Consider the following 26,782-nt stretch of genomic DNA (forward strand, 5'->3'; position numbering starts at 1 on the left):
CTCTGAGCCTGGTTCTCCAACCCAGGGTCACCACCCTGAGGTTGAACCATTGCCTGGTATACCAGGACTTTCTGGGGGGCACACCTACCCCCCACCAGGTCAGAGTTTGACCTCTGAACCGGGTTAGCCAACCCAGAGTCACCACCCTGAGGTTGGGCAATTGCCTGGCACCCCAGGACTTTCTGGGAGGCACACCTACCTCCCACCAGGTCAGAGTTTAACCTCTGAACCTGGCCATCCAACCCAGAGTCGACACCCTGAGGTTGGACAACTGCCTGGCACGCCAGGACTTTCTGGGGGGCACACCTACCCCCCACCAGGTCAGAGTTTGACCTCTTCACCTGGTAAGCCAACCCAGAGTCACCACCCTGAGGTTGAGCCATTGCCTGGCATTCCAGGACTTTCTGGGGGGCACATCTACCCCCCACCAGGTCAAAGTTTAACCTCTGAGCCCGGTTATCCAACCCAGAGTCACCACCCTGAGGTTGAATCTTTGCCTGGCATGCCAGGGCTTCCTGGGGGGCACTCTCACCCCCCACAAGGGACACGCCGTCCCCAAGGGCCACACAAGAGTCTGGTTGGCGCAGGTCTCCAGACCTCTGCCCATCCGGCAGAGTCTGGGTTTCCCCCAAACCAGAAACGGTCTCACCTGGGTCATTCCTGGGGGGCTCTGCTCTCAGAGCTGGCCCCTGACTTTCAAGATCCTCCACTGGGGTCTGCCACCCCCTCTCAACCCTATGGCTGGCCTTCTGCACCCCCTCACTAGGAGTGGTACTGCCAGACACCAGAACTGTTGGGATGCTGTCTACAGTCATCCCCCCAAGTTCTTCTGACACTGCGGGGCTTCCCTCAAAAGGTGGCCCTACGGTACAGGTTAGGCTCTGAGACCTACCTGGGACACTACAATCCTCTCCCACCTCACTTGGTCGGGAACCACCTAGACCACTCCCTTCAGGAGCACCCCCAAATGCCTCTTCAGACTCTCTGGTACTCACCCAAAAGTCTGCCTCCACTGTAAGTTCCCTTGGGTCAGAGAACTCACACTCCACCTGGTGTTGGCGTAGCTCTGGAAAATAAGGACCAGACATATGCTCTCCCGCAATTACATCACTCTGCCCTTCACATGTATTAACCACAGTACCCTTCACCCAACCACCCAGTAACTCAGCCTTGGAAAAGCACTCTATGTCACCCTCTTGAGACTGGTGAGACAGTATCTGCCTGTCCCTGACACTCAACCCATACTCTTCTGGGATGTCTCTACACTCTATATCCAGGACGTCCACCAGGGGGGAACCCTTTTCTCTGTCACTCTCTGCTAGAGTCAGTAAAGTGTCCCTCCCCCCAGTAGGAATATGACTCCCTGTGCCAGTTCCCCAATCCTTCTCAGGGACCCTGTGCATAACGGGAACTACCTCATACCCTTGAACTGCCTGGGGTGTGTCAACTCCCTTCTTCAAGTTGGGCACCACATCTCTGGGCTTGTGCCCTTCTTCAGCAGTACTAGATGCAAGATTTTTGCTGCCACCATCTGAACTGGACTCAGCCCTCCCGGCCTCCAGTTTCAGCTCTTTACCGCTCAGCTCTTGAGCTGCCATCTTTTCTTCTTCCAGGGCTAAAAGTCTTTTTGCCTCAACCTCTGCAAGATACTCCTCTAATTGTTGCTCCTGTCGCCTTTGACTTCGGAGCCATTCATCTATTTCTGGGTCACTGTCCAACTCTGAGTAGCCTTCCTCCTCATCTGAGTAGTCTTCCTCCTCATCTGAGGGGTACTTAGTCATTTGGTTTCTTGCTGCCTCTCTCTCTGCCCATCTTTCCTCCCCCCAGACTATGTAGTGATGGAGCATCTCCGCTTTAGTAGATCTCCTTGCTACAGGAAGGCCCCATTGTCTGCAAAGCTTCCTTAGGTCAGCCTTAGTGAGGTGGTCAGTACGAACAAAGCATGAGTTGGTAAGCAATCTCATTCTGATAAGATCTTACTAGCAAAAACCAAAATCCAAAGTCCAAAATATCAATAGTATATCCAGGAGGACATCAGAGAACCAAAGCCAAAAAAGATGAAAAATCAAGTTGACCTTCAACTGTGGGTAGGTAGTGAAATACTTAGCTACTGTATGTCACTGCACAAACACAAGTCCTATCCTCACCGCTGATCACCAATGTTAGAAATGGGGTTTTTGGTTGGCAGATAGGTTGCCCTCTGTCCAAGCAAGAACCCTCACTCTAGTCAGGGTAAGTCACACACAATCCAAAATCAGCCTGTGCTCACCCTCCGGTAGCTTGGCACGAGCAGTCAGGCTTAACTTAGAAGGCAATGTGTAAAGCATTTGTGCAATAAATCATACAACACCATAGTATAACACCACAAAAAATACACCACACAGTGTTTAGAAAAATATAGAATATTTATCTGGATAATTGTAGGTCAAAACGATCAAAGTTGCAATACGAATTTGTAAAGATATCACTGAAAAGTGATATTAAGAGTCTTTAAGTCTTTAAAAAGCAATAAAGTGTCTTTCAAGCACAGAGTACCTGGTTTCTGGTGGGAAATCTCCTCAGAGGGCCACAGGAGGAGAGATGCGTGGAAAAAGGGGTGTGTGCGTCGTTTTCCGCTCAGCACACACAGACTTGCGTCGTTCTTTTCCACGCGGGGAAGTCGGGCGTCGTTTTCCGGCGCGCAGACAGTCTCTTTTTGTGGATCGCGAGGATTACCAGATGTCCCGGGTCTGTGCGCGGATTCTCCTGCTTATTTTCCGGCTGCGCGTCGTTCTGCGGGGCTGCACGTCGAAGTTTCGATCTCACGGTAGGCGTCGCGTCGATTTCTCCTTGGAAGTCAGGCGGCGTTGTCCTTGCGAGGCCGTGCGTCGAAATTTTGGTCTCACGGCAGGCGTCGCGTCGATTTCTCCTTGGAAGTCGGGCGGCGTTGTCCTTGCGAGGCCGTGCGTCAAAGTTTCGCACTCACGGTAGGCGTCGCGTCGATTTCTCCTTGGAAGTCGGGCGGCTTTGTCCTTGCGAGGTTGTGCGTCGAAGTCTCGATCGTCCCGAGGGCGTCGCGTTGATCAGCGTCGGTGTGCGGCGTTTTTCTCGCCGCGAAACAAGCTGTGCGTCGAAATTTTCGGCGCACGGAGCGTCCACGTGAAAGGAAGAAGTCTTTTTGGTCCTGAGACTTCAAGGAACAGGAGGCAAGTTCTATCCAAGCCCTTGGAGAGCACTTTCACAGCCAGACAAGAGTTCAGCAAGGCAGCAGGGCAACAGCAAGACAGCAGTCCTTTGGAGAAAGCAGACAGGTGAGTCCTTTGAGCAGCCAGGCAGTTCTTCTTGGCAGGATGTAGTTTCTGGTTCAGGTTTCTTCTCCAGCAAGTGTCTCATGAGGTAGGGCAGAGGCCCTGTTTTATACTAAGTTGTGCCTTTGAAGTGGGGGTGACTTCAAAGAGTCTCTAAGAAATGCACCAAGTTCCCTTTCAGCTCAATCCTGTCTGCCAGAGTCCCAGTAGGGGGTGTGGCAGTCCTTTGTGTGAGGGCAGGCCCTCCACCCTCCCAGCCCAGGAAGACCCATTCAAAATGCAGATGTATGCAAGTGAGGCTGAGTACCCTGTGTTTGGGGTGTGTCTGAGTGAATGCACAAGGAGCTGTCAACTAAACCTAGCCAGACGTGGATTGAAGGGCACAACAAGATTTTAGTGCAAAGAAATGCTCACTTTCTAAAAGTGGCATTTCTAGAATAGTAATATTAAATCCGACTTCACCAGTCAGCAGGATTTTGTATTACCATTCTGGCCATACTAAATATGACCTTCCTGCTCCTTTCAGATCAGCAGCTGCCACTTCAACAGTGTATGAGGGCAGCCCCAATGTTAGCCTATGAAAGGAGCAGGCCTCACAGTAGTGTAAAAACGAATTTAGGAGTTTTACACTACCAGGACATATAACTACACAGGTACATGTCCTGCCTTTTACCTACACAGCACCCTGCTCTAGGGGATACCTAGGGCACACATTAGGGATGACTTATATGTAGAAAAAGGGGAGTTCTAGGCTTGGCAAGTACTTTTAAATGCCAAGTCGAAGTGGCAGTGAAACTGCACACCCAGGCCTTGCAATGGCAGGCCTGAGACAAGGTTAAGGGGCTACTGAGGTGGGTGGCACAACCAGTGCTGCAGGCCCACTAGTAGCATTTAATCTACATGCCCTAGGCACATGTAGTGCACTCTAATAGGGACTTACAGGTAAATTAAATAGTCAATCATGGATAAACCAATCAATAGTACAATTTACACAGAGAGCATATGCACTTTAGCCCTGGTTAGCAGTGGTAAAGTGCTCAGAGGTCAAAAGCCAACAACAACAGGTCAGAAAAAATAGGAGGAAGGAGGCAAAAAGTTTGGGGATGTCCCTGTCAAAAAGCCAGGTCCAACAGTGGCAAATTCTAGAATCTTTTATTTTACCTTCAGCAACACCTCCCTTTGTCCCTGATTCCACTGAATTCCTAGAAAGTTCACATTTTGAAAGGGTCATTGCGTCTTATCTGGATTGATCATCCACCCTTTGCTTTGCAAAAGTTTCACAACCCTGTCCAACTGAGTCTGCACCTGTCCTTGAGTTTCTCCCTGAACCATCACATCATAGATATAATGAGACAACTGCACCCCTGGAAAGACAGGTACTTCATCCAGATGTTCTGCCACCAGTCGGTGACAGGTGGTGGGGCTGTGTACATACCCCATAGGCAAATGTAACATTTTAAATTGTCTTCCAAGGTGCACAAAAGAAAATTGCTCCCCTCTCAGGGGCTAATGGTATAGAAAAGAAAACATTAGCAATATCAATGGTTGCATACCTGGTCCCTTTATGTTTTTGTATCCTTTCAATCATGGTGATGGTGTCAGGGACTGCGACGGTCAAAGGGGGAGTACATTTGTTCAATTCTTGATAATCATCCTTCTATAGCTCCCATCCGGTTTGGGTACGGGCCACAAAGGATTGTTCCACTCAGTGGTGACTGGGGCCACCACACCTGCCTCCATCAAATCCTGTATAGTCTTACTTATCTCCTCATGTCCTCCCGGGATTCAGTACTGTTTCAAATGAACCACCTTGGTTGCTGGGGGCACTTTCACTGGGGATTCTTCAGATGACCCACCATCACTGCTGCCACTGAAATGTATAACTTTGATCCACATTGATAACACCCATCCTCCAAATATAAAATCATTCTCTTCAGAATGTCAATTCCAAGAATATACTCTAAGAGGGGCACAATCAAAACAGTGTATTCTCTTTTTGGTGTTCTCCCTGTTTTTATTTGAACATTAGTTTGCACAGCGGGGGTATGCCTTCTACCCAACCCTGTGATGGTATAGTGCTGACCTGTGAACTTTTTCAGATTTCCATATATTGATGAGGCCTCCACTCCGGTGTCCACCAAGGCCGGAACCTTTTGAAAATGTTAATGCTTCCAGTGAATTTCTAAATCAACAAGGTGTCTATCATCTTTGTGAGCCCTTCCACGTACCGGAGTTTGGCCTATTTCCTAATCTGATTTAAACCTGTTGACTTTTGCCAAGTCAAGTCTGGATATAAGCTCTCATATCTGCGAGGAGATTCCTCTCCTTCTCTGTTTTCCTCAGTCATTTAGTCAGTGTTCAAATCTTCCTCCTTCTCCTCCCTCGTATAAAAAATGTTCTCCCTCTCTTTTCCTTCCTCCTGCACCTGTGAGTTGCTCTGATTCACACATTTGTTATCCTGCTTATTCACCTTTCCGCTCTCCTCCTTTCTGTCCAACCCTCATTTGCGATACTTCTCCCATAGACTCTTTGTATCTATCCCATCTATCTGTTCTTTGTTGACATCATTCTTCAATATTGCCATAAACATATCTCTCCTTGATACTCTATTATTATCTGTACGGCCCTCAGAACTCGAGGTTCTCTTAGGTTTCATCCAATCCCCAGCACTCCCAACTCACGGACAGCACACAGTACATCCTTTAAAGGATTACCTGTCTGGTTGATTAATAGGGTCATCATCACATGTTTGTAGGCTGGAGGAGCGAAGCAAATTATTTTGTTTCACACTGACACAGTTAGTGGTCCGTCCATCAGACGGTGAGCATCACCCAGACAAATTGCAGTTTTCATTCCCTCTTGCTTAATTCTCTGCATTGCTTCTCTTAATGTTTACCAGGGCTTATTATTTTCTGGCCAGCCTGACTCTTTAAGATACCTATGATTACACCTTTTGACTGCTATCTGCAGTAGGGTGATCTGTTGGTTACCCTGATAGCCCCTAAACTGCTCTTATACAGTGGGACCAGTGCTAAGTATACAAAACATCGGGGCATCTCCTACATCTAGCATCACTCCAGATGCTCCTGTGTCAAATAATCGCACCATCCATGTAAGCAATGTTTCCCCAAATCTCTGCCTAACTCTGTCTATTATGTCATTTATTTCCTGTTGAGAATAATCCTCTAGAGAGTCCATGGCTGCTCCCCTCTAGGGGTGTTGCAGTCCTTGTTGTATGGGCTGTGCACAAATAATTTTCTGTTCGTCTGCCTCACCCTGACCACCACTGTTTTGACACGACTCTTTGCCAGAATCAGAAAAGTCAGTGGAATCCCAACTATTAGCATCCCAAACATTCGGATTCCAGTCTAGCCCTGCTTTAGCAATGTATAAATTAACTTTTTTTTAAATAACTCTTCTCCTGCTCTTTTTGTATTTATACTGAGCCATGCGCACTGCAGCCTTCTCCAGAATGATCTGGTAAGTATCAACTTTATCTTGCATTAATTTATTCTGACATGACAACATTGTCGATGTATTCTTGGCTTCCTCTCTAAATGCCGATCTTCTTCTTCTAACTGAACACATTTCTCATGCATTTTCCCATAAGCAGATAAAAGGCTCCAACCCCTTCTGTCCAAGATAGATAATTCCTGTCCCTTCTCTATGGACACTTTTTGCAAGCCATTTAATACCTTTGTTGGTTTAGAATCTATAATGCATGCATCCCAGTTCTCACTGAACCCAGCAGCGCAAGCCCACTCATTCACAAGCACATCATCAACACTCTTAGTTTAAGTAATGAATTTATCAAGACACTTCCCAGATATCAAATAAAAGCACACAAATATATGAACATAAACATTTAACTCAAATGCAGTGAAACACATGTATATGCCAAAATATTCAAAGCAGTTAAACAATGACAGGCAAAAATGTGCAATACATCAGCAGTGAATATATGTAGTAAATATATATATATTTATATATATATATATATATATTATAATAATAATATACATCTAAGCTAAATAGTTAAGAATTAAAATGCATCACCATAGGGTTTAAATACATCATTCTTGCCAGCACCAAGCTGAGGAACCCTGAACAGCTGAGGCAGGAAAACGTCCCCAAATGGGATTCCTGTGCAGTGTGTCCGCTCTCAGGTGAGCTCCTTCCTCAGTGCCTAGTTTCCCAGTCTTACATACCTTGAACAACTCAAGAGGAAGATTCTAGTAACACCCCTCTCTTTGGTTATGAAATTTCAAACACTGATCTGAGTTGAAAACACGCAAAGAAATGGGCCCTGACCCAATGCGCATTCCAGAGACAGAGCTGTACTTTTCCTTGATAAAAACATTCCTAGCCTGAGATTCTTTTATCATGTCTACCTTCCACATTCCCCATATTATGTTCCGGCACGATGTAACCCTGTTCTTTTGTGAAAAGCACAAACACGTTCTGTGTGGAAAAAAAGCTCTGTGTGGAAAAAACCCTGCGCCGCCACGGTGACGGCACCTGAAGCTAAGCACAAAATGGAGTCAATGGTGAAGATGGAGTCGGGGGTCAAATACACATAGCATTACAGTCCACTGGCATATATGTGTTTCACTTATATTTAGCATGAGCAGAGGCCATCTGAAAGACAGTAAAAAAAAAAGCAGGTTGTGCTTTGGATCCATTGGGTAAGGCTCCTCAAATATCACAGGTAAATGCTGTAGGTAATCTAGCAACTGTTAGTTTTGTATGTTGGCACTGACATTATATTGAGATTAACAGGACTACTAGTGTAAAATGCAAAAGGAAAATACTGAATTCTACATAAATAGAAATTAGACTTATGCTTCAAAATGTTAGATTTATGATTCAAAATGCTTCTATGATTGCATTATTTGAGCGTGACAACTTTGGGCTGGGTTTGGACTGGGTCTGGTTCATTTTTGGCTTACTTTGGGCTGGTAGTTGAACAGATTTGGGCTTTAGAAGGCTTTGGAAATCTGGCAAAACTGGTTGCGCACTGGCACAATGCAGAACTATGGATTTGTAGTATTACTTTATGCTCACATGCAGTGTTGCCTGATTGGGCTATATCCCGCACAAATGGGCAATATTTTTACCATTTATTTGAGAAAAAACGCAATTGGCGAGTGCCTATTTTTAGGGCTTTATTTAGCTTGTTGTGCACATGTTCTAAAGCTGTGGAGGCACATCAGCATCGGCGCTGCAGTTGAACATGCTTGAGCTGGCTGTCTTGTTATTGGTAAAGTGGCACTGGCATTACTGGGTAATGTATGTGAAAAACACATTTGTTCTGAAAAGTAAATGTCAACTCTGGACGTTGTGTTCCATAGAATACCATAGCCGAACCACCTCAATGCGCTAATAATTTAATCAAATAAGGTTGCCAAAGGAACAGGGACATAAAGCACATTGTCCAGGATCACACCACGTCGGTAAAGCAGGGTGAGCCAGGATTAGAAGTCACATTTTTGGACTCTACAACCTGCAATTTCCCCCCAGCATAAAACATAGCATTTGATTTCTCATGTAGCTGCCGATTTATTTGTGCTACTGCAGAATACACAATTATTTTATTGGAAATGCACTCAAGCCCTTATGCAAGTGAATTCAGTCCATTTTAAAATCTACATTGATCTTAGCGGGGAAAGAAAAGTGAGTCCTGCGTCTTTCATTTAAGTGCCAAAAGCCACTTTAAAGTGCGTTTGCGCCACCTACAGCGCTTGTGCCTTGGGGCACAGGCCATCTGCTTGAAGCACCATTTGTATCTCTTGTTTGTGTTCCTTTGTGGGCACCCCAGGTGAGATGGCTGGACACCTTCCTTGAGAAGGAGCACATTCTTTCCCTCACCTCTTTTGTGCCCCAAGGCGAGTCACCCACAGAGGGGTCTGGTGAGGGACATTTATGCACGCCTCACTGACCCCAGGGAACCTCCACAATATCTGCACACAGGCACACAAAAAGTGCATCTGGACCCGGAGAGAAAAGGCAGCACAGTGGCTTTGTTTTTCTATTTCAATAGCAGGCGCGGCCCGTCCTTTAGGGCAGAGAGGCCATGCCCCCCCACCTTTTGCCCCTCATGAAGAGTGCTGGTCAGGCTGAACAAAGGTCAGCCTGACAGACACTCTTCATGTTCAGGTCAGGAAGCCAGGAGCAGACATGCACGATTTGCGCAGACTCCTGATTACCTGAGCTGAACTTTGCTGGGCTGAAGAGGTCAGAGCTCCTGTGGGCGTGACCTCCTTGGCTCAGCAAAGGTGCCTCGAGGCCCTCCCCCGGGTGACGAGGGAAGCGTCACCCATTGACTAAGACCTGGGCGCTTCAGGTTTAAGCCATGAAGCACCCAGGGTGAGTGTAAATCAATGACACCTCGTCACAGAGTGGGATGGGGTCAGCAGTTTCACTGACCCCCATCCCACTCTGTGACCTAAGGTCAGCCAATGAGGGAAGGCAGCAGTCCCAAACCTCCTGGGACCTGCCAGGCTGAAGGTAAGTGTGTGTGTGATCTTTTTAAATGAATGTTTGGTGTGTGCGTGCATGTTTGAATGTTGATGAGTGTTGTTAATGGATGTGTGTGCTTGCGTGTGTGTGTGTGTGTGTGAAAGAATGAGTGTGCTTCCCGCCCGCCCTCCTCCCTCCTAAAACTGCCAGCCCCCACTGTTCAAAAGGTCAAAGGCTCTTTTTCCTTACCTTCTTGCATACATCTAATGTTTGTGAAAACTGAGTATTTTTGTGAAAAATCGAGAATCTTTTTCATAGTCCAGCAGTCCTTGGAACAGGCGTGATGTGTAATAGTCAAGTTTGCACCAGCCCATTTCTCTTCTAGAATGGAGAAACACTGGTGACAGTTCACTATTCTTTGACACAGGTTTACAAGCAGCATTTTTGTGATAGTCAAGTACAGTCAGCTGTAATCCCTTGCTTTTTCAGTAGTCGAGCAGTCTTCTCTGTGTCATTCAAGTAATGTTTGCATTAGGAGTATAATTTGTGATAGCCCTCCATTCTTCGCAATGGAAAAGGACTGCAATAATGTAATATTTTTGTTAGGGCCATGCTGTCTGAGTTATTCCAGTTGTTGAGTACTGCTTGCAATAGTTCAGTTCACTTGGAATAGTCCAGTACTATTCAGGAGTCAAGCATCAATTGCAACCATGACATATTCTCCTGGCTTTCGAGTACTGTTTGCATTAGTGGAGTATTTAATGTGCAAAAGTTGGTCATTTATTTAACCATAGTCCAAGATTATTTTTGTGGCTTATTGGCGACAGATATGCATTATTTGTGTCATGCTCTGGGATAATCTTTTTTTTTTTAAACAGACAAGTACTGGTTGCAATAGTTGTGCATTAGTCAAGACAGCTGTGACACTACTCCAGCAGCAACAGCAGCACAGAGTCAAATAGCGCTGGTGATTATAATTTTCATGCTTTTGCCTACTGGCAATTTTGACCCAACTTGTACTAACCCAGAGGGCTAATATCCTACTGCAAAGAATGCGTACCACACATATCACATAACTGTATTTTTTATGAGAATAGCAGGGAGTTACTGGTTTTGTCACAGATCCTTTTGTTACTTGTGGAACATCTACCACATGACACCTGTGACTAAGCTGTGGGGATGGAGTGTCAGGGTTGTGCATTTACAAATAACACAGGTTTAGAACCACCTGCTGCCCAATTCTTTCCCTGTCCAGCAGTTTTCAAGCAACAATAAAGATGTCAAGAAAGCTCTGATGATTAATGTTTCTGCTGGAGCATATCAGTGTTATGTTTAGTGGCAGGTTTCCCTCTTACAAAAGGTGGAGGGTCATCATCCATGTATTTAACAGAACTACATTTTATGTCGAAAGCTCTGTGGGTTACTGCTTTAGCCACAGAGGTCCTTTTGTTACTTGCAGTCTTTCATTATCCTAATGTTGCTAAAAGGGGTTCGTTTCGGCAGGAATACATTATTTTTAATAAAGCCAACCACTGTGGTATGTTTTAAATCATGAGTTTGTGCTTCTCCAGACCAAACAATCTTAAAAAATATCCCAGTATGGACATGTGACTCCTACACCTTGTAATCCTTATTGTCTCATGTAACATTTCCTAGACTGATTTATACACCTTTGATTAATTGTCTCTGTGTAATTTGTCTGTGACATAAAGTGCTCCAATGGCCTGCAGTGGTTTGAGAGTGCTGTAAAACAAATGAAATGCATGTGAGTGAGCAGGTATGGAGAGTTGAGGGGCATTTTTAGAGAACAGTAGCTAAGGAATCTGTGGAGAAGGAGGTAATTTGGAGGTAGGGCACCAAAAAGATTATCACACCGGGCAACTACAGTGCTAATACCAGACCTGAGAGAGTAAGACAGTGATGTCTGCCACTGTGCTGATGCTGACTGAGACTGATATCATAGTGATGTGCTACTGGGGTACAGATAGAGGAAAGGAATTGGATTTCTAACTTCTACGGTGTGAAAATACATGTTTATGCTGCCAATTTACAATGACCGGGTAATTTTACGCTGTGTGTTCAGAAACAGCAATGAATGTCTTAATTTGTCCAAGGTACTGCAAGCAGCTATATATAAATATCCACGAACTTCATTACTTGGTTTTGTGGTTTTGCTCGCAACAAAGTGTCATGAGAAACTGTCACTCATTTTGTCGGTGGATGTCACTCATAAGTACACTGAAACCATGAAATCTCACACATAATCAATCTGAAGTCTTGCCAGCTATCTATTGGGATTAACAGGACTAGTGTAAAATGCAAAAGGAAAAACATTGAGTTCTACACATTTGTCTAAAATAGAAATTAGACTTATGCTTCAAAACGTTGTTACAGCCTATGATTGCATTATTTGACTGTTACAGCTATGGACTTGTTTTGGGCTAAGAGTGGTTCATTTTTGGGCTTTCTTTGGGCTGGTAGTGGAACAGCTTTGGGCTTTAAAAGGCTTAGAAAATCTGGATTTAGCACTCACATGCCACATATTGGGCAGGACCCGACACGACAAGGGTAAATCCTGTGACGTTGTCACAGGTCCAAAGGTGTGAGAGCTCACTAATGCTAACGCTGGCATTTTGGTAATTCAATGTGGTGTGCATGAAACAGCAACACTTATAATACTTTGATTAGGAGTGACAAGCGTAAATATTCCTGAGCTGACTTGTAAGTGCCTGTGTTTAGCCCCCGGATGTAGAATTTGCATTTGTATGAACATGTAAAGGGCTGTCATCTTGGATTGTCAGCGTATCGCTCAATTAACACCTCTTTCCTGCAAAGTAAAATATCATAAAGGCCTCTTCTTTTTCGTAGATGGAACTGGAGAGAATGGCTGTTATCGAGAAGGACAACCGGCTGCTCCTGGACCGAATCGCCCACATCATGCGCACCAAAGGTTGTGTGGACAACTGGAACGAATGCTACATCAAGAGGTGAGCGCGAGCGGCTTTCGCATTCCCTTCCTAATCTCTTTTCCGCTTCCCGCGCATGGCGCGCGCCCTCTGCCTCTCGTGCCGGCGTGATGGTTATTCTTGGAAACCACTCTAGCGTTTCCATTGTGCCTCGGAGCGGGGCAGCGATACGGTGAGCAACATCAAGCTAATTCCGCCATTGCATTGCCTTATTAGCGCTCCTTGTTATCTATGTATAGAAGTGCATCCTTCAGGAATTGTACAACTGCCCAGCCCCCACAGGCCTGGAATTTCTTCTGCATATGAAAATATCAAGTTTTATTTTATTTGTGCCTCGCGGGAACTGAGGCAAAACGTATCGGGGGCACCCTTTCACGCTTTAGCGCAATCAAGAATGGCTCTCATCTCTGCCCACTCGAAGAGGCCTTTCTAAAGGTAGTAAGTATGTTATACATGTTTAGTCTTTCTCCGGTTTGTTTAACCTGTTGGTATGTGCCACGCGCTTCCAGCTTGATTTATGCTATACAAGTACCAAGATGCATTGTCTTGAATTTCTTTTGATGAAAGGCCGATCTTCCTAATTTGTAGAAACCAGCCACGCAGCAGGTGTGAAAGTCTTACAAAATCTGGGCCAGATGTTGCTTGCTACAAGGGATTGACTTTGTAGTGATGAAGGCTATGAATTGAAAAAATATTTAAATTCAGGCGCAGGTATAAACAAGCATTTGTAATGCAATGGGTCTCGCTTTTGCTTAGTAAGAGCTATTAGCGTTGTAAATTCCTAACTGGACTTTTCTTGCCACTTAAATTGAAAATGAAAACTAAACCAGTTGACATAAGTGAGTCAATTCAAAGCACCATGCCGTCAGGAGCATGAGCGAGAAGGAGAGTCCCAAAAAGAAAAAGAAGTTCGCTCACAGTGATACCTATCCGCAATCGTGCAATTATCCATCTAACAGGGGCAGTCTGCAAGGTGGTAACAGAACTGCCCTCAAGGAGGGACAAACATAAAAAATTTACCAATGATAACAAAGGATTTTTGAAAGGCAAGCCCATGAACGAGTGATAGTGATGGGCTTGCGGTTGGTGTGGTTAAAAGCCCACAATTCTTAAAACAGGTCAAAGCGCTTGCGCGCTCGACCTAAAAAACAGGAAGTTCCCAGGATCACACAGTTTACTCTATTGGAAAAAGAGGATTTAGAACACCCCTCATCTTGTGGCGAAGAGCAGTCTCTAGAGTTTTATGACGTGTTGTATTCTCCCTGCATTATCAAGAATGTGTTTAATGAAACAGTAAATTCTAGCCAGAAGTTTTATTCCAATGGGCCCTAACATGCAGATTATGGTGCCCAATACAACAGAATGTCCCAGTATTTTTCAGGCACTTTTGCTTGGTTAATTCCAGCAGGGCTGACCTGACAAAGTGTAAACGGAAAATAATCCTCAAGTATAATCTTTATGCTACCCTGTAGTCACGGACCTTCCGGTATGGATCAGGGCAGAGCTGCGGAATGGATATGGAGCAGAGGCATAGCTGGGTTGCTAAGGGCACGAGCACAAGCAGAATAACCGGCTCCCTCACTAGGGTATCATCTCAGCCTGTCAGCAGCCCCTGACACTTCTCAACCTTCTTTGACAGAGTCTGCATCTGCTGTTTCAAAACTCACTACCATTCTCATGCAAACACTATTGTATCTTCACTCCCTGCACTGTATTCCTGCAAGTCAAAGCGATAACCCTAAAAACCATTACAAAATCCAATAGGTTTGGCCCTTGTAAAGTGCTCGCCCACAAAGATATAACATGCAGGGACCCCATACTCACACTGCTGCCCTCATATAGGCACATCCCTCATGCTGCACTCACACAGGCATATACCTCACTCAGCACTCACACAGGGACAACTTTCAACCTGTAGACCGTTTAGCTTTCACTCACAAAAGAAAATGTTAATCCTGCATTCACAAAGGCACATCTCTTGTTATGCAGTCACAAACATGGCTATCTTGCACTCACAGAAGAACACTCCTCACGTACAGGCACACCACTCACTGAGAAGAGGAGTTTTGACAGATGGTAGCATAAAAAACTCAGGTTGAGTATCTGTTGCATCAGTCCACTATTGTAATTCAAAGCTCTTGAAGTAAGCTACACTGAAGCCTGAATGTCCACTGAGGTTATTTATTCTGCCATCAGCCACACTTGGACCTGCCCTGCAGGCTGCAACAATAAGATCCCAAATGTCGTCTCAAAAAAATAAGGTGGTGTTTTGTAGTGCAAGCTTATGCAAAAATAAAGAAAGAAACAAAGAAATACAAAATAAAAAAATATGCCAACTAAATACGGAGGACATGTGCTTCAATAAAAAAAATTAAAAAGTAAAGCTTCATACTGGTCTGCCATCTTGGAACAGTAAAAAAAGAGTACGCAGAATACTGTTTACAAATGATAGTATGATTTTGAAGCTTACAGCATTGATGCCTGGCACTCTGCACAAAAACGTGTGGTCCAGTAGCAATAGCAGTGGAGCTTCTGGAACTCTCAATACTCAATTAGCACTAGTCTGCATTTGCCATTGGACTGCTGGGGGATGCACTAAATGTCTCCTGGGGTTGGACAACTCTGGATGCAGAGTAACACAATGTAAGCAGACAAAATACTGTTACCAAGATTACTTGGCATCCTAAATACCAGCGGTTGTCTACTAGGCAAAGCCAAACATTGGCAACAAACCCAATGGCTGAAGAGGGTTGTTCCACTGACCCACTGTATGTTTGCTGTTCTGAATGGCTGAATTAATATGTGAATGATACTATGATGAATACCTGAAGTTGGCTTACCTAAAGCTCATTTTCTCTAGGCAGGGTAATGTATTATTTGTTAGAAAATATGAGGCTGGTGAGACAGCTAAAACAGTCTTTTGGCCATACCTAAAACACACAGAAATACAGGAAACAAACATGATACTTCAGGACCAGGCAGGTTTCCTTCAAAGACATGGTACAAGTGTGCTACTGCAGGGACAGTTGGTGCAAACTTGCTTCAGGGACATGGAACAAGTGTACTACTGCAGTGTCAATCAGTGCAAGCTTCCTTCTAAGACATGGAACAGATATGGGTACTGCAGGACCAGTGCAAGCTTCCTTCAAAGACACAGAACTAGTGTGGTACTCAGGGCCAGTGCAAGCCTGCTTTAAAGACAGGGAACAAGTGTGCTACTGCAGGGCCAACTAGTAGAAATCTTCATTCAAAGATGTAGAACAAGTGCTATCATTATAGTGGTGGATGGTTACTGCCTTCACCAGGATTTAAGCAGCACAAGCGCTGTAGTGGCAGCATACTGTGTAGTGATCAGTAGAAGTAAACAGGTCATTTATAACCTGCAACACTAGAGTGAGGCCTACAGGGTCACATCAGTTAGATATGAAGTATTCTCCAGCGCAGGAGTGGTAACTGCGCTGGATGTTTTTGTGCCTGGGAAAGTTGCGGTACAGGGATAGAGCAGTGGTGTGCTGTGCATGCATGGTGAGTGCATGTACTGGGTGTACTGCCCGGAGTACAGTTCATGAAGGGGGCAGTGTTGTGTAGTGTGGGTGTGGTGAATGTGTGCGCTGGATGTATCTGTGGCTGCAAGTGGTACAATACAGAAGGGGTACAGTACTAAGCAGTGCACACAGAGTGAATGCGTGTGCTAGGTGTATGTGTACCAGTGGTGGCACAATACATGGAGGTAACGGTGGGGAGTCCCGTCGAGTGGACTCCTGGTGCAAGGTGTGAGAAGACAGCTGCCGCACTGATCGGCTCATTGCTCATGTGTACAACTGAATTGGTGGCCCAAGGATGCCACTGAAGAACCGCTGTGGAAAAAAATTGCTGTGAGGTAAGGGCGGAAGCCCCTGCGGCACTGTTATGGCGACCTCATGTGTCAGAAACTGCTGCAGTGGAAAACACTGTCTTGAAGAGAAGGGACAAAGTTAGCGCAACACTGTTTGTGCTAACCCCCTATGCCAGGAGGGTCTGGCATGGTAAAGACTGGTGTGCGGTAAGGGCCAAAGCATTGCGTGGCAGCGGTGCGACTACCCTGTATGGCAGGAGGGGCTGCCAGTAGTACTTATGATGAGTAGATTGGTCAGTAGCCTGTAAACAGTGAACAGAGGTGACCCATAGGTCACCAGGAGCAATGAAGACTGTAACTGACCTGACAGCATAGAATGAGTGAGAAGGCTGTGGGAGCATTGCCTCCCCTGCATGGGTTCAAAGACAAGAGCATCAGAATCACCCCCCTCTTTGGGAGCGTGGAAACCTAACCTACAGAAAGAGTACAGAAACGCCTCCGATCACTAGCAGGGCATGACCACGAGAGAGAGAGATCTTGGGCTGCAACTGCTGAGTTCACGTGCAGCTAACAGGACTGGAACTGGAGTGAGTGCCCGCAGACAAGGGTAGCATCCAAGACAGTGCATGCCTCCTTCCTGCTGGAGAGAGAAGGCTGGTTATGGATCTACTGGGCCCTAGGAGACTCGCTGCTGAAAATGCTGTGGTGCTAAGGCACTTTTGACTTGACTTGAAAAGTCAGAGTGGACTTTTGAGATACAGCCTACTAGTTGAGTATTCTCTTGATGTAACTCAGAAAAGGGGAAGTGAGGAGCTCAAACATTTTAGACTATTAGCCCTGTGAAACTAATATAGCACTTGACTCCCCTCTCGCTAATCACAGAACTTAAAGACAAGCAGGTTCTTTCCAGACCGCGGAAGTCAACCTAAAGCAGAAGGAATTCTTTTAAAATATGGTTATTTCATGATATGTTTGTCATTTGTCCATGAGAATGAAAATGGCCTTCATGTGTTTCGCGATGGTACAAACATCACTTCTTCAGGAACTTCAACATAAATATTTTAATTTACATGCTTTAGCAGCGAGTAGATTTATAAATAAAATACTTCTTTTTCTATAAAAGTGTGTATTTGGTTGGACACTGATTTATTGTTGCTGCTGTGCACTCTTTGAGTTATAAGCCATGTTCATTAATCTGTATCCACACCTCCCCTCCCCACCCAAGGGAGCCTTAAAGTGCTCTTTTGCTTCTACCACTGAGCGTCAAGTGCAGAAGGGATACTTGGTCCAATTGCTCACTATCCATATTAGGTTGTGCCCGGGTAATCAGGAGTAAAAGGCCTCAACCCCCATGGTTGGGCCGGTAACCCCTGAATGCCACATGGCCCTCTTAAAGGAGTTCTTAGATACAACAAACAAGCAGCAGTTCAGATTTGGTACAAGTATAAGGACCAGCACTGAGATGTATGAGATCCACACTCACAACAGGTACAGCACCAGGCAGGACTATGCCATTTCCTTACACCCTTAGAATACATACTGATCTGGTCAAAAACAATTCAGACTTTCCTTGCATGCACAGAATATGGACAGCATCTGCAGCAGCTGTGAATAAACACACACAATATGGAGCATTTTGCAGCAGTGTAAGTTCTCCTCACACAGCACAGATAGTCATCAACAGTGCAAGCTAAGATGTCCTCACATACAAAACAGGTATCACACTATCAGTATCTAAGCTTATTTCAGACACAGAGTAACTAAAGTTAAGTATAGAAGTGGGTGAGCCAATGAGGGTGCGAGCCAGATGCTAGGCTGTAGTTCGGCTTGAGGTCCTCTTGAGCCCTCAGCCCAAAATGAGCTGAGCTTTCTTGTGGCTTCTGCCTGCTACCCACACTTTACCCTCATGCACCAAAAATAAAAGGAAAAGCATTAGACATTGATATCAAACAGGAGCAAGAAAGGGAAAACAATCTTGTGGCACAATGTGAGACCAGAAAACCTGGGATCTCTCCCAGCTTGGCCACTTGACTAGATTGTGTGATCCTTGAAAATTATATTTACATGTGCCTCCTATTTTTTCACTATTGCATATGAGAAAGTCTTGAAATATGTGAGGATGTCTGCTGTACAACAATCTCTCATGTGATTGACTTAATGGACTATAATGTTGATCCGTGCAAAATAGTAATGTAGCCCATGTATTCGGTGCACATGACAACTGACTTGCCTCACAAATGGTACTGTCATCAGTGTGGGGAGGCAGGGGCATGAATGTTTCTAAGTTTATGCTTAAAAACTATCTCTTTTAATGCCACTGAATGCAGTGATATAATCTGATATACTGAGATGAAAAGCTTATCAAATAAATACATATTTTTTAATTCTGAAGACACTTTATCACATTTTTAACATAAAATTTGTTGGACAATTCTATGCCAATTGGTCCCATTTCTTAACTCGTGCTTGGGCTCTTACAGCCAAGACAGATCCTCAACTCGGCTCTTCCTGTTAATATATTGGCTGGCCACCTCTTCTAGAGTACAGTTACTCAAAGGTTTCCCACTTTCAGTATCGCCCTCTGGGGAGAAACATCTTGTTTTCTGAGATTCTTTCTGTTTTCCATGGGTCTAAGAATGATAACTGTTCCAAATTCTGGTTTTAATAAGAAAGAATTATGCATTGACGAAAGTGAGCATGCACACTAGTGGGCTATCCAGAGCATGCATTTTGAGGCCTTCTCAATACCCTCACAAGTGTTTCAGTAGATTCTGCTGCTCGCAGCCTGACTCCTTCAGCTGGGGGAATTAGGCAGAGCTAACAGCAAGCTCCAGTGCTCCAAGAGCGTCTGTAGCTCTACTAGGCAGTGGTGCTGGAACAATTTTCAAACTGCTGGCACTGTCTTCAAAGCTACATCACTGAACTCATTTGTATTCTGAGACTACCAAGCACCACACAAAGAAAAAGTGTTGCAAATGAGCCATGCCCATTCATCAGGAGAGTGGCAAGGGTGTAGTATGTAACTGGTGTTGCATTTTGGAGCACACTGTCACATATATATTACTATACATGGTATGGTAGCCACTGTCATTTACAGACAGCACATTTTTCATTGAAATGATCACTAAATTTGCAGTCATACAATTTTATTGATAAAACTATATAGCACACAAACGATAATGTGTGGAAATTGGGTTTCAGCAAATATTTGTCATTTATGCATCGCTAAGTAAAGTGTCTTGATTTGTTTTGACCCTACTAAAATCTTTTTCATTAACTTTAGAATTAGAAAAAAAAACTCTTCATTTGTGCTTTCCTGTTTAGTTATTTTGAAATATGTGCGGTTAATTTATAGGTATTTAAATTTTGTTAGGTATTTAAAAGAACACAACACCCTACATGCTTTCCTTTCTCACCGTCAACATTTTCACATAGTTCATGTCACAAAAGTAAACACCAGTGTCCACGTTAAAAGAATAAGCAGCAGTTTGCCAGAAGAACTCTGGCCCATATTAATACTTTTTTAGCGCCACATTTGCATCATTTTTTGACACAAAAGCGGAGCAAACTTCATAAATATAATTGCATTTTGTAATTTTGCACCGCTTTTGCATCAAAAAAATTGGCAAATGCGGCGCTAAAAAATATATATATGGGCCTCTGTCTTTGAACGTACAGCAAATGTGATGAGATCAAAACAAAATTAAAAGTAATTTTTAATGCTTGTCCAGCTTCAAAACTCCAGAATGGTTATTTAGGTGTCCTCTCAGGGCTCAAGGGACTGTTGTTGTTGGGCCCCGTCCCAGCTGTGTGCCCCGGTGCAGTGCGTCAACTGCACTACTGGCAGCTACGCCCCTGGTCTGAGACTCTGAATGGTGGATTGGAAAATGAGTCTGTAATGCACTCCTCAGCATGAAATATAGGAACATATCTAAGTATGTGGTATGCCTGAGTGCTTTGAACAAGCGGATTGATAGGAACTGCTCTTTCGTACAGATATTTCTCTTATTCACGAGTCCCAGTTTGGCTATCTGTCAGTAGGGCTTAGGTTTGATGCGAGTGCGCAGCACAAGTTATCAGCTCAGGTGTGTACAGACCTCTGATACTTTAGAACAATGCAAGATGATGCCAGCACAGCTTGTACATGCCACAGGTCTATGCTATTGGTGAGGTGTGGCAATAGCCAAGAGAGCACCATGTCAAGGGGAAATTAGCAGCTTATTTCACTCTGTTGCTAGATGAGATAGACCTAATATAGGGTGATACCAGTGGTAAGCAAAATGAGCTTAAGCCACACGGATGTACAGTTCAAAATCAAGCACAGAAAAAGCCCCCTTTACAGTAAGGTAGCATTAATCAGAATCTAGATAGTAATATGGGGCCAAATGTACGATGTATTTCACTGGTTACAAACGGCCCTTCCTGTAAAATGCATTTTGCCATGTACAAAAGCAAAATGCGACTCAATAACTTGTTACCGAATCGCATTTTGCTTTTGCGATTCGGTATTAAGAAGGGGAGTGTTTAGGGCGTCACTTCCTAATATGGAATAGCACTGATACGTATAAATGTTTTGCAACCCGGAATGCGGTTGCAAAACATTCATATTTTACGCCTCTGTAGAGGAGGCTGTAACCCTTCCCCTTTGTGAATGTGGGTGAAAACATTTTTTAAGAGCAGGCAGCTGTCCCATGAGCCACTGCCTACCCTTAAAAAATGTAATGAAAACTTTTTTGTTTTTGTATTGCATCTTGTTTTCCTTTAAGGAAAATGGGCTGCATTACAAAAAAAATTGCTTTATTGAAAAAGCAATCACAGACATGGAGTCTGCTGACACGAACAGGCCACCATCCCTGTGATTGTGGCCATTCCCAAATGGGTCTCAAATTGCAACCTGTCTAATGAATATTAATGAAGGCAGTTCCCTTCCGACCCATTTGGGAATTGCAAACAGTGTCTGAGACTGTTGTATATCGCAGTTTGTGATTTCCTAATTGCAAATCACAAAGATTCGCAATTAGGAAATCGCAAACAGATGTCTAAGTATATCTGGCCCTTGGTCATCAACGTCTTAAACTATTAAATAAGGCTCTGGGTCAGGGGTACTGGGACACTAATAGAAAGGTTAAGATATTTGGGCAAAATCACCTTTTTGATGAGTTCTGTATGGCCTGCCAAAAACAAAATGAGAGATATCCAGCTGCCTATCATATCTTTTACTTTACTTATTTCTCAGGCAATTTGGATGACAGTTTCAACACAGATCTGTAGTTTCACCACAAACATATGAAGTAGTCAGTGATTGATTCAGCCCTACAACTTTATCTTCTCAGAAAACGATTCCCTGTTGCAAACCAACCATCGAAGTGGGCTGTCCAGGTCCTTTGTAATGGGCTATCAGGAGTATTCTAATATTATCCACCTTGGAATCTCTGGAGAACTGACTACAAAAGGGACAAACAATTCTGTCTAATTATGTTTCAATCTACGGCAAAGTGACCACACCTAACCAGCCCTAAGAGCACTCTACTGGCTCCTGGTGCAGTCAAGGATAATATACTCAGTCCACAAAGCATAAAGGAACAAACAGCCCAATTTCTATATCAGCGGCGGAGTACACACAGCCAATATGAAGGTCTGCCACCCGATTTCAATGCGGGCGGACCTTAAGTTTGGCCTCTGTAAAAACTATTCTATCTCCAACACGGCTAAACTTCTCCGTCAGCCCTGGAAGAGTAATGGCCGTCACAGAAACGGCTATGTCTGCCGACCCAATTTGTATGGGTGGACATGTAGTCATTTTGTACTGTTTCTTACCAGCAGGTAAAACCTGCGGGTAAGGAGCAGTAAAATCATTATAATTCTCCCCCTGCCATAGGAGAAGTCTCCCAAGACGAGAAGAGCATTATATTTTTTATTTTCAAAAAGAAAATCCAGTTTCGTGATTTTCTTTTTTAAATAAAAATGAAATACTCTGTGCTAAAGGGATGTGTCCTGCTGATGCAGCCCGAAACAGAGAGTAAAATGCATTGACAGGAACCGGTGTCACTGCGGTTCCTGGCAATGCTTGTGTAAACCTGCCTGGCTGTCATTTATAAATCTGGTGGGCAGTCCTTCCACCGGGGCATCCGCTAGGATTCAAATCAGGCCCTAAGAATTCAGATATCCTCAAAAACTAGTTCCCTACAAAATCCATGCAATGGCCCTTCGATCTATCATCTACACATAATCCAACAGCAACAATGCTCCTTCAGCAAAAGAAACACAGAGGTAGAACATTAGTAGCCCACTCTCCCAGTCTCTGAAATTATTTGAATCTCACATTAAAAACAGAATACATTTGAGAAAATTATTAAAAACTAAATTCGTGATTGCATCTTGCTAAAGGCTTGGAAACTGTGGGGCAGTGTACGACCCTAGATGACAGATATGTTGGTTGTCAGAAAGGAACATAGGAATGTGGACATCCTTTTGGTTATGCCCCACATTCAGTTGGACACCAAACTTTTCTTGGGAATGTTTAGAAAGAAAGAGTAGGAAGGTATATTTTTATATACTTGGCTTTGAAGCGTATGGCAAGAATCAGATAAAACACAGATTGTGACTGGTTGTAAGAGACTGGGGTGGAGCATGGTGTCCATGGCTCACCTGTCTAGAGATCTCTAGGGCCTCTGAACACCACTACCTCAGTTGTATTGATTATGAGCTGAAGGGAATTCTAATGCATTTATTTAATACACTGTGGCATTGAATAAAGGAGAAAAAGGCGAGACAATAGGAATTGATAAGTAAAGGAAGGAGACAAGTAAAGCCCATCATATGTTAGCCTGCCTGTTGCAAGACCTCAGCTCTGCCTTTGCTCTTCCAACACACACATGGTAATTATCTACTAAAACCATTGTCAGTATTTGAATTATAAAATGCCTCTGGTCACAGACATCAAAAAGGATCATGCTTTTTATTTCCTTCTATGTTACATGCATATCCTCTTAACAGCAGTATTCTTAGCAAATAACTTCCTCACCCAGTCAGAAAATAATAGAAACAAAACAATCACCATCCATTTACACATAGCACAGACAGCCTTTCATCATCAATACAAATCCCGACTCATTACTTTTATACATATTTTTATTTTTTGGAGGATTTGTACAGTAGAAATGTGAGTTTGATGGCATCTGAGCACCTTATATCGTATCGGATGTAGGTGAATGCCAGGGCTTGAATTCATTTTCTGGTTTGCCAGCACCATTACTGACAGAAGGTGGGAAAGTGCATTTGCAGCCCCTCTTGTCGACACTTTACTCATGCTGCTGCTTTTTGACATTCATGTCCATACTTGTGTATACACGTCTATTTTTATTATAATTTCGGCTACTTTGACTCTCCGGACCCTTGCATATTTTAATTGACTTCTAAGGCCCTGATTCCGAGTTTGTTGGACTCAAGGTGCCACTTATAGCACGTCATAAATAACGATACTGCATGGTTTCTGATTTATAGGATGTGATAAATAACACCTATCACCAGTTTTTGGGGAATAACATGCAAATTTGAATGCTTGCCACACCAAAGTCCACATGGTATTTTAAATACCGTCCACTTTTCCCCTTTTAAATTCCCGCAGGTTTGACCTGCCAAAATTTAATGAAGGGTGAAACATTTAATGCACCCAGTAATTAGTGGGTGGGTAAAATAACAACCAACTTGTAATTATGACCTCTGCACAAACAGGAGTTTGTGCAGCGGTCTGAAACACTGGCCAACTCATATTCAGGGACTGCGATTTTTTTACCTTTCCTATGAAGTTTTTTCAGGCATCCCAGCAGGATGAAGCTAAAAGAGAAGACCTGTTCCTGTCAGTAGAGGGACTGCAGGAACTCCACCAGCAACAGGTGAGCTCTCCTCTGTAGCGCCTTTGGTCTGCGAAGAGTAACTCTTGCAACATCAGCTGAATTCTAGGTCCCTTTATGTGGATCTCTGCTGCTGGAGTGCTGGGGGAACAGGGGTAAGTGTTATTACGAGTGGGATGAGAATGTGATTTGGGTGCTTGGTGGGCATAGTTAGTTGTAATGATTGAGTTTTCCTAAAGCATTTTATGAGAATGTGCTGTTTATCGGAGCACACTACTTAAAGAAGTTCTGATTCTCTTGAAGAACATCGATCTATCTTCAGAAACTCCATTTTTACTACAAGTAATTTTGCCTAAGATCCATTACTATGTAGCACACACCAATGGCAAACAAGTCTTCAGTACTCTACAGTGCTTCTTGAAAGTGAGTGTGCACAGTGCCGATGTCAGCATGCTGAGACAGCGTGTGGGCCTCCCACAATTTTTCGTAATAGGGAATTGGGTATGGCTTATGGTCATGTGACAATGTGCTGAAATCGACTTTCTCTAACAGAGTATGTAAGTTCAGACCTTCTGTGACAAAGTACATGTGGCTCAACCATCTGTCACAATGTGATGGACTCAAACCCATACTGTGTGTGGAATGTAATTTGAGGTGCATCACATTTTTGGCATGATCCACTCAAAAATAGCATTGTCTCATCCATAGTTATCGTTAGCTTGAATTGCCCCTGTTCATTTTGAAGTTGCAGTCACAAATCAAGACAGAGCACGAGAGAGACATAAAGAGAAAGAGAATGAGTGGCAAAGAGGAGGAATAATATAGGGAAATAGAAAAAGACAATGGACCTGATTACAACTTTGGAGGAGGTGTTAATCCGTCCCAAAAGTGACAGTAAAGTGACGGATTTACCACCAGCCGTATTACGAGTCCATTATATTCTATGGAACTCGTAATACGGCTGGTGGTATATCTGTCACATTTGGGACGGATTAACACCTCCTCCAAAGTTGTAATCAGGCCCAATATTTTTAAATCTAGCTATATATATCTTAGAGGTTGTTTTACCTCACTTTTTAGAGAGCTGCTACAGTACACTGAAAATAGACACTATCAGTACTTCTATGTGGGTGCTTAGTGACTGGTTAATACAGTGCTTAGTTTGAAAACAGTTAAGTGTCAGGGCCCAAGTATTTCACCCTGGTCCATTGCAGCAGGGACTATCAACATGGTACACTGCAAGTTTAAGTCCTAGTTTGAACATTTTTTTAAATATACTAAGTTGTTAAATATTTCAGTAATGATCACTACTGAAAACATATACATACCACAGTGTCATCATGTGGTGGATTCTCATAAATACTTGCCAGCGTTTATAAATACGTGCCGGTGCCGAGCACAAATTAAGCACTGAGTGAATAGCATCTCTCTCCATTTACATCAGCTGCAATGGCCAGACGTACACATATATTACATGTCTTTAAATAAGTTGAAGTAGACACGCATTTTCAGCAGCCCCTTTGTACAGCCGAATTGATCTGGCTCAGCAGTTGTCGGTGGTGCACACAAAAGCACAGGCTACCCATCTCTGGATTAATTGATTCTAGGAAAGGGTAGAGGGCCACCCCTTACTTGAGTTTAGCTAAGATTATCGATCTTGTTTCTGCTAGTTTTTTTATGTTTTGCAATTCAACAGGGATACTGTAGATCAGTGGTTCCCAACCTTTTAACTTCTGTGGACCCTCACTTTGTCAATACTGGAACCCGGGGACCCCCACTGAATCATTATTGGAATTCGGGGACCCCCCCCCATTGAGTCATTTCTGAAAGCTAGGGACCTAATCTGTTAATATTATTTAATTTTCTCAGCAGTTACGGACTCCCTGAGGAGGTTTCGCGGACCCCAAGGGGCCCCCGGACCACAGGTTGGAAACCACTGCTGTGGATCTTAAAGTTGCCCAGCACACAAATAAAAATCCTAACTGATTTAAACTCTAATTAAAAACAACATAATCCTGTCTAGAACACGTTGGTTTTTTTAAATCTGTCTTTCTTAATCCCATTACATTCCCACGCTGATTCAGTTACAGTTGTACATTCTGGAGACTCATTTGTTAGTCACTTTGTTTGTTCTTCAATTGCAAAATATTTCAGGAAGTCCATGATGCAGTTAAAACAGCCACATCCAACATTTCTAAGTACACATTAATTGTTTATTTGACGCGGGAGATTACACGATAATACATTCAGGAATTCTTGACACTAGACCTTAAATTGTCATTGATGAATCATAAACTGTAGAAGATCGAAACAACACAGCCGATTCAGACACATTCTGAAAAGTAAATAAGGCTGGCACGTGATAAGGCATGGTCTGGTTTG

The 26,782-nt window shown here is 43.8% G+C and overlaps 1 protein-coding gene across 1 annotated transcript in view; it reads left to right on the forward strand.

Annotated features, from left to right (window-relative positions):
- LOC138301512 (sperm axonemal maintenance protein CFAP97D1-like) overlaps nt 1-26,782 on the forward strand; it is a 419,805-nt gene that overhangs the window by 232,971 nt on the left and 160,052 nt on the right. Inside the window, exon 3 of the mRNA XM_069242024.1 lies at nt 12,615-12,733. Coding sequence (XP_069098125.1) covers nt 12,615-12,733 — 119 coding nt within the window. The remainder of the gene's footprint in view (nt 1-12,614; nt 12,734-26,782) is intronic.

Source organism: Pleurodeles waltl, chromosome 6 (assembly GCF_031143425.1).
Source record: "Pleurodeles waltl isolate 20211129_DDA chromosome 6, aPleWal1.hap1.20221129, whole genome shotgun sequence".
NCBI classification, from domain to species: Eukaryota; Metazoa; Chordata; class Amphibia; order Caudata; family Salamandridae; genus Pleurodeles; species Pleurodeles waltl.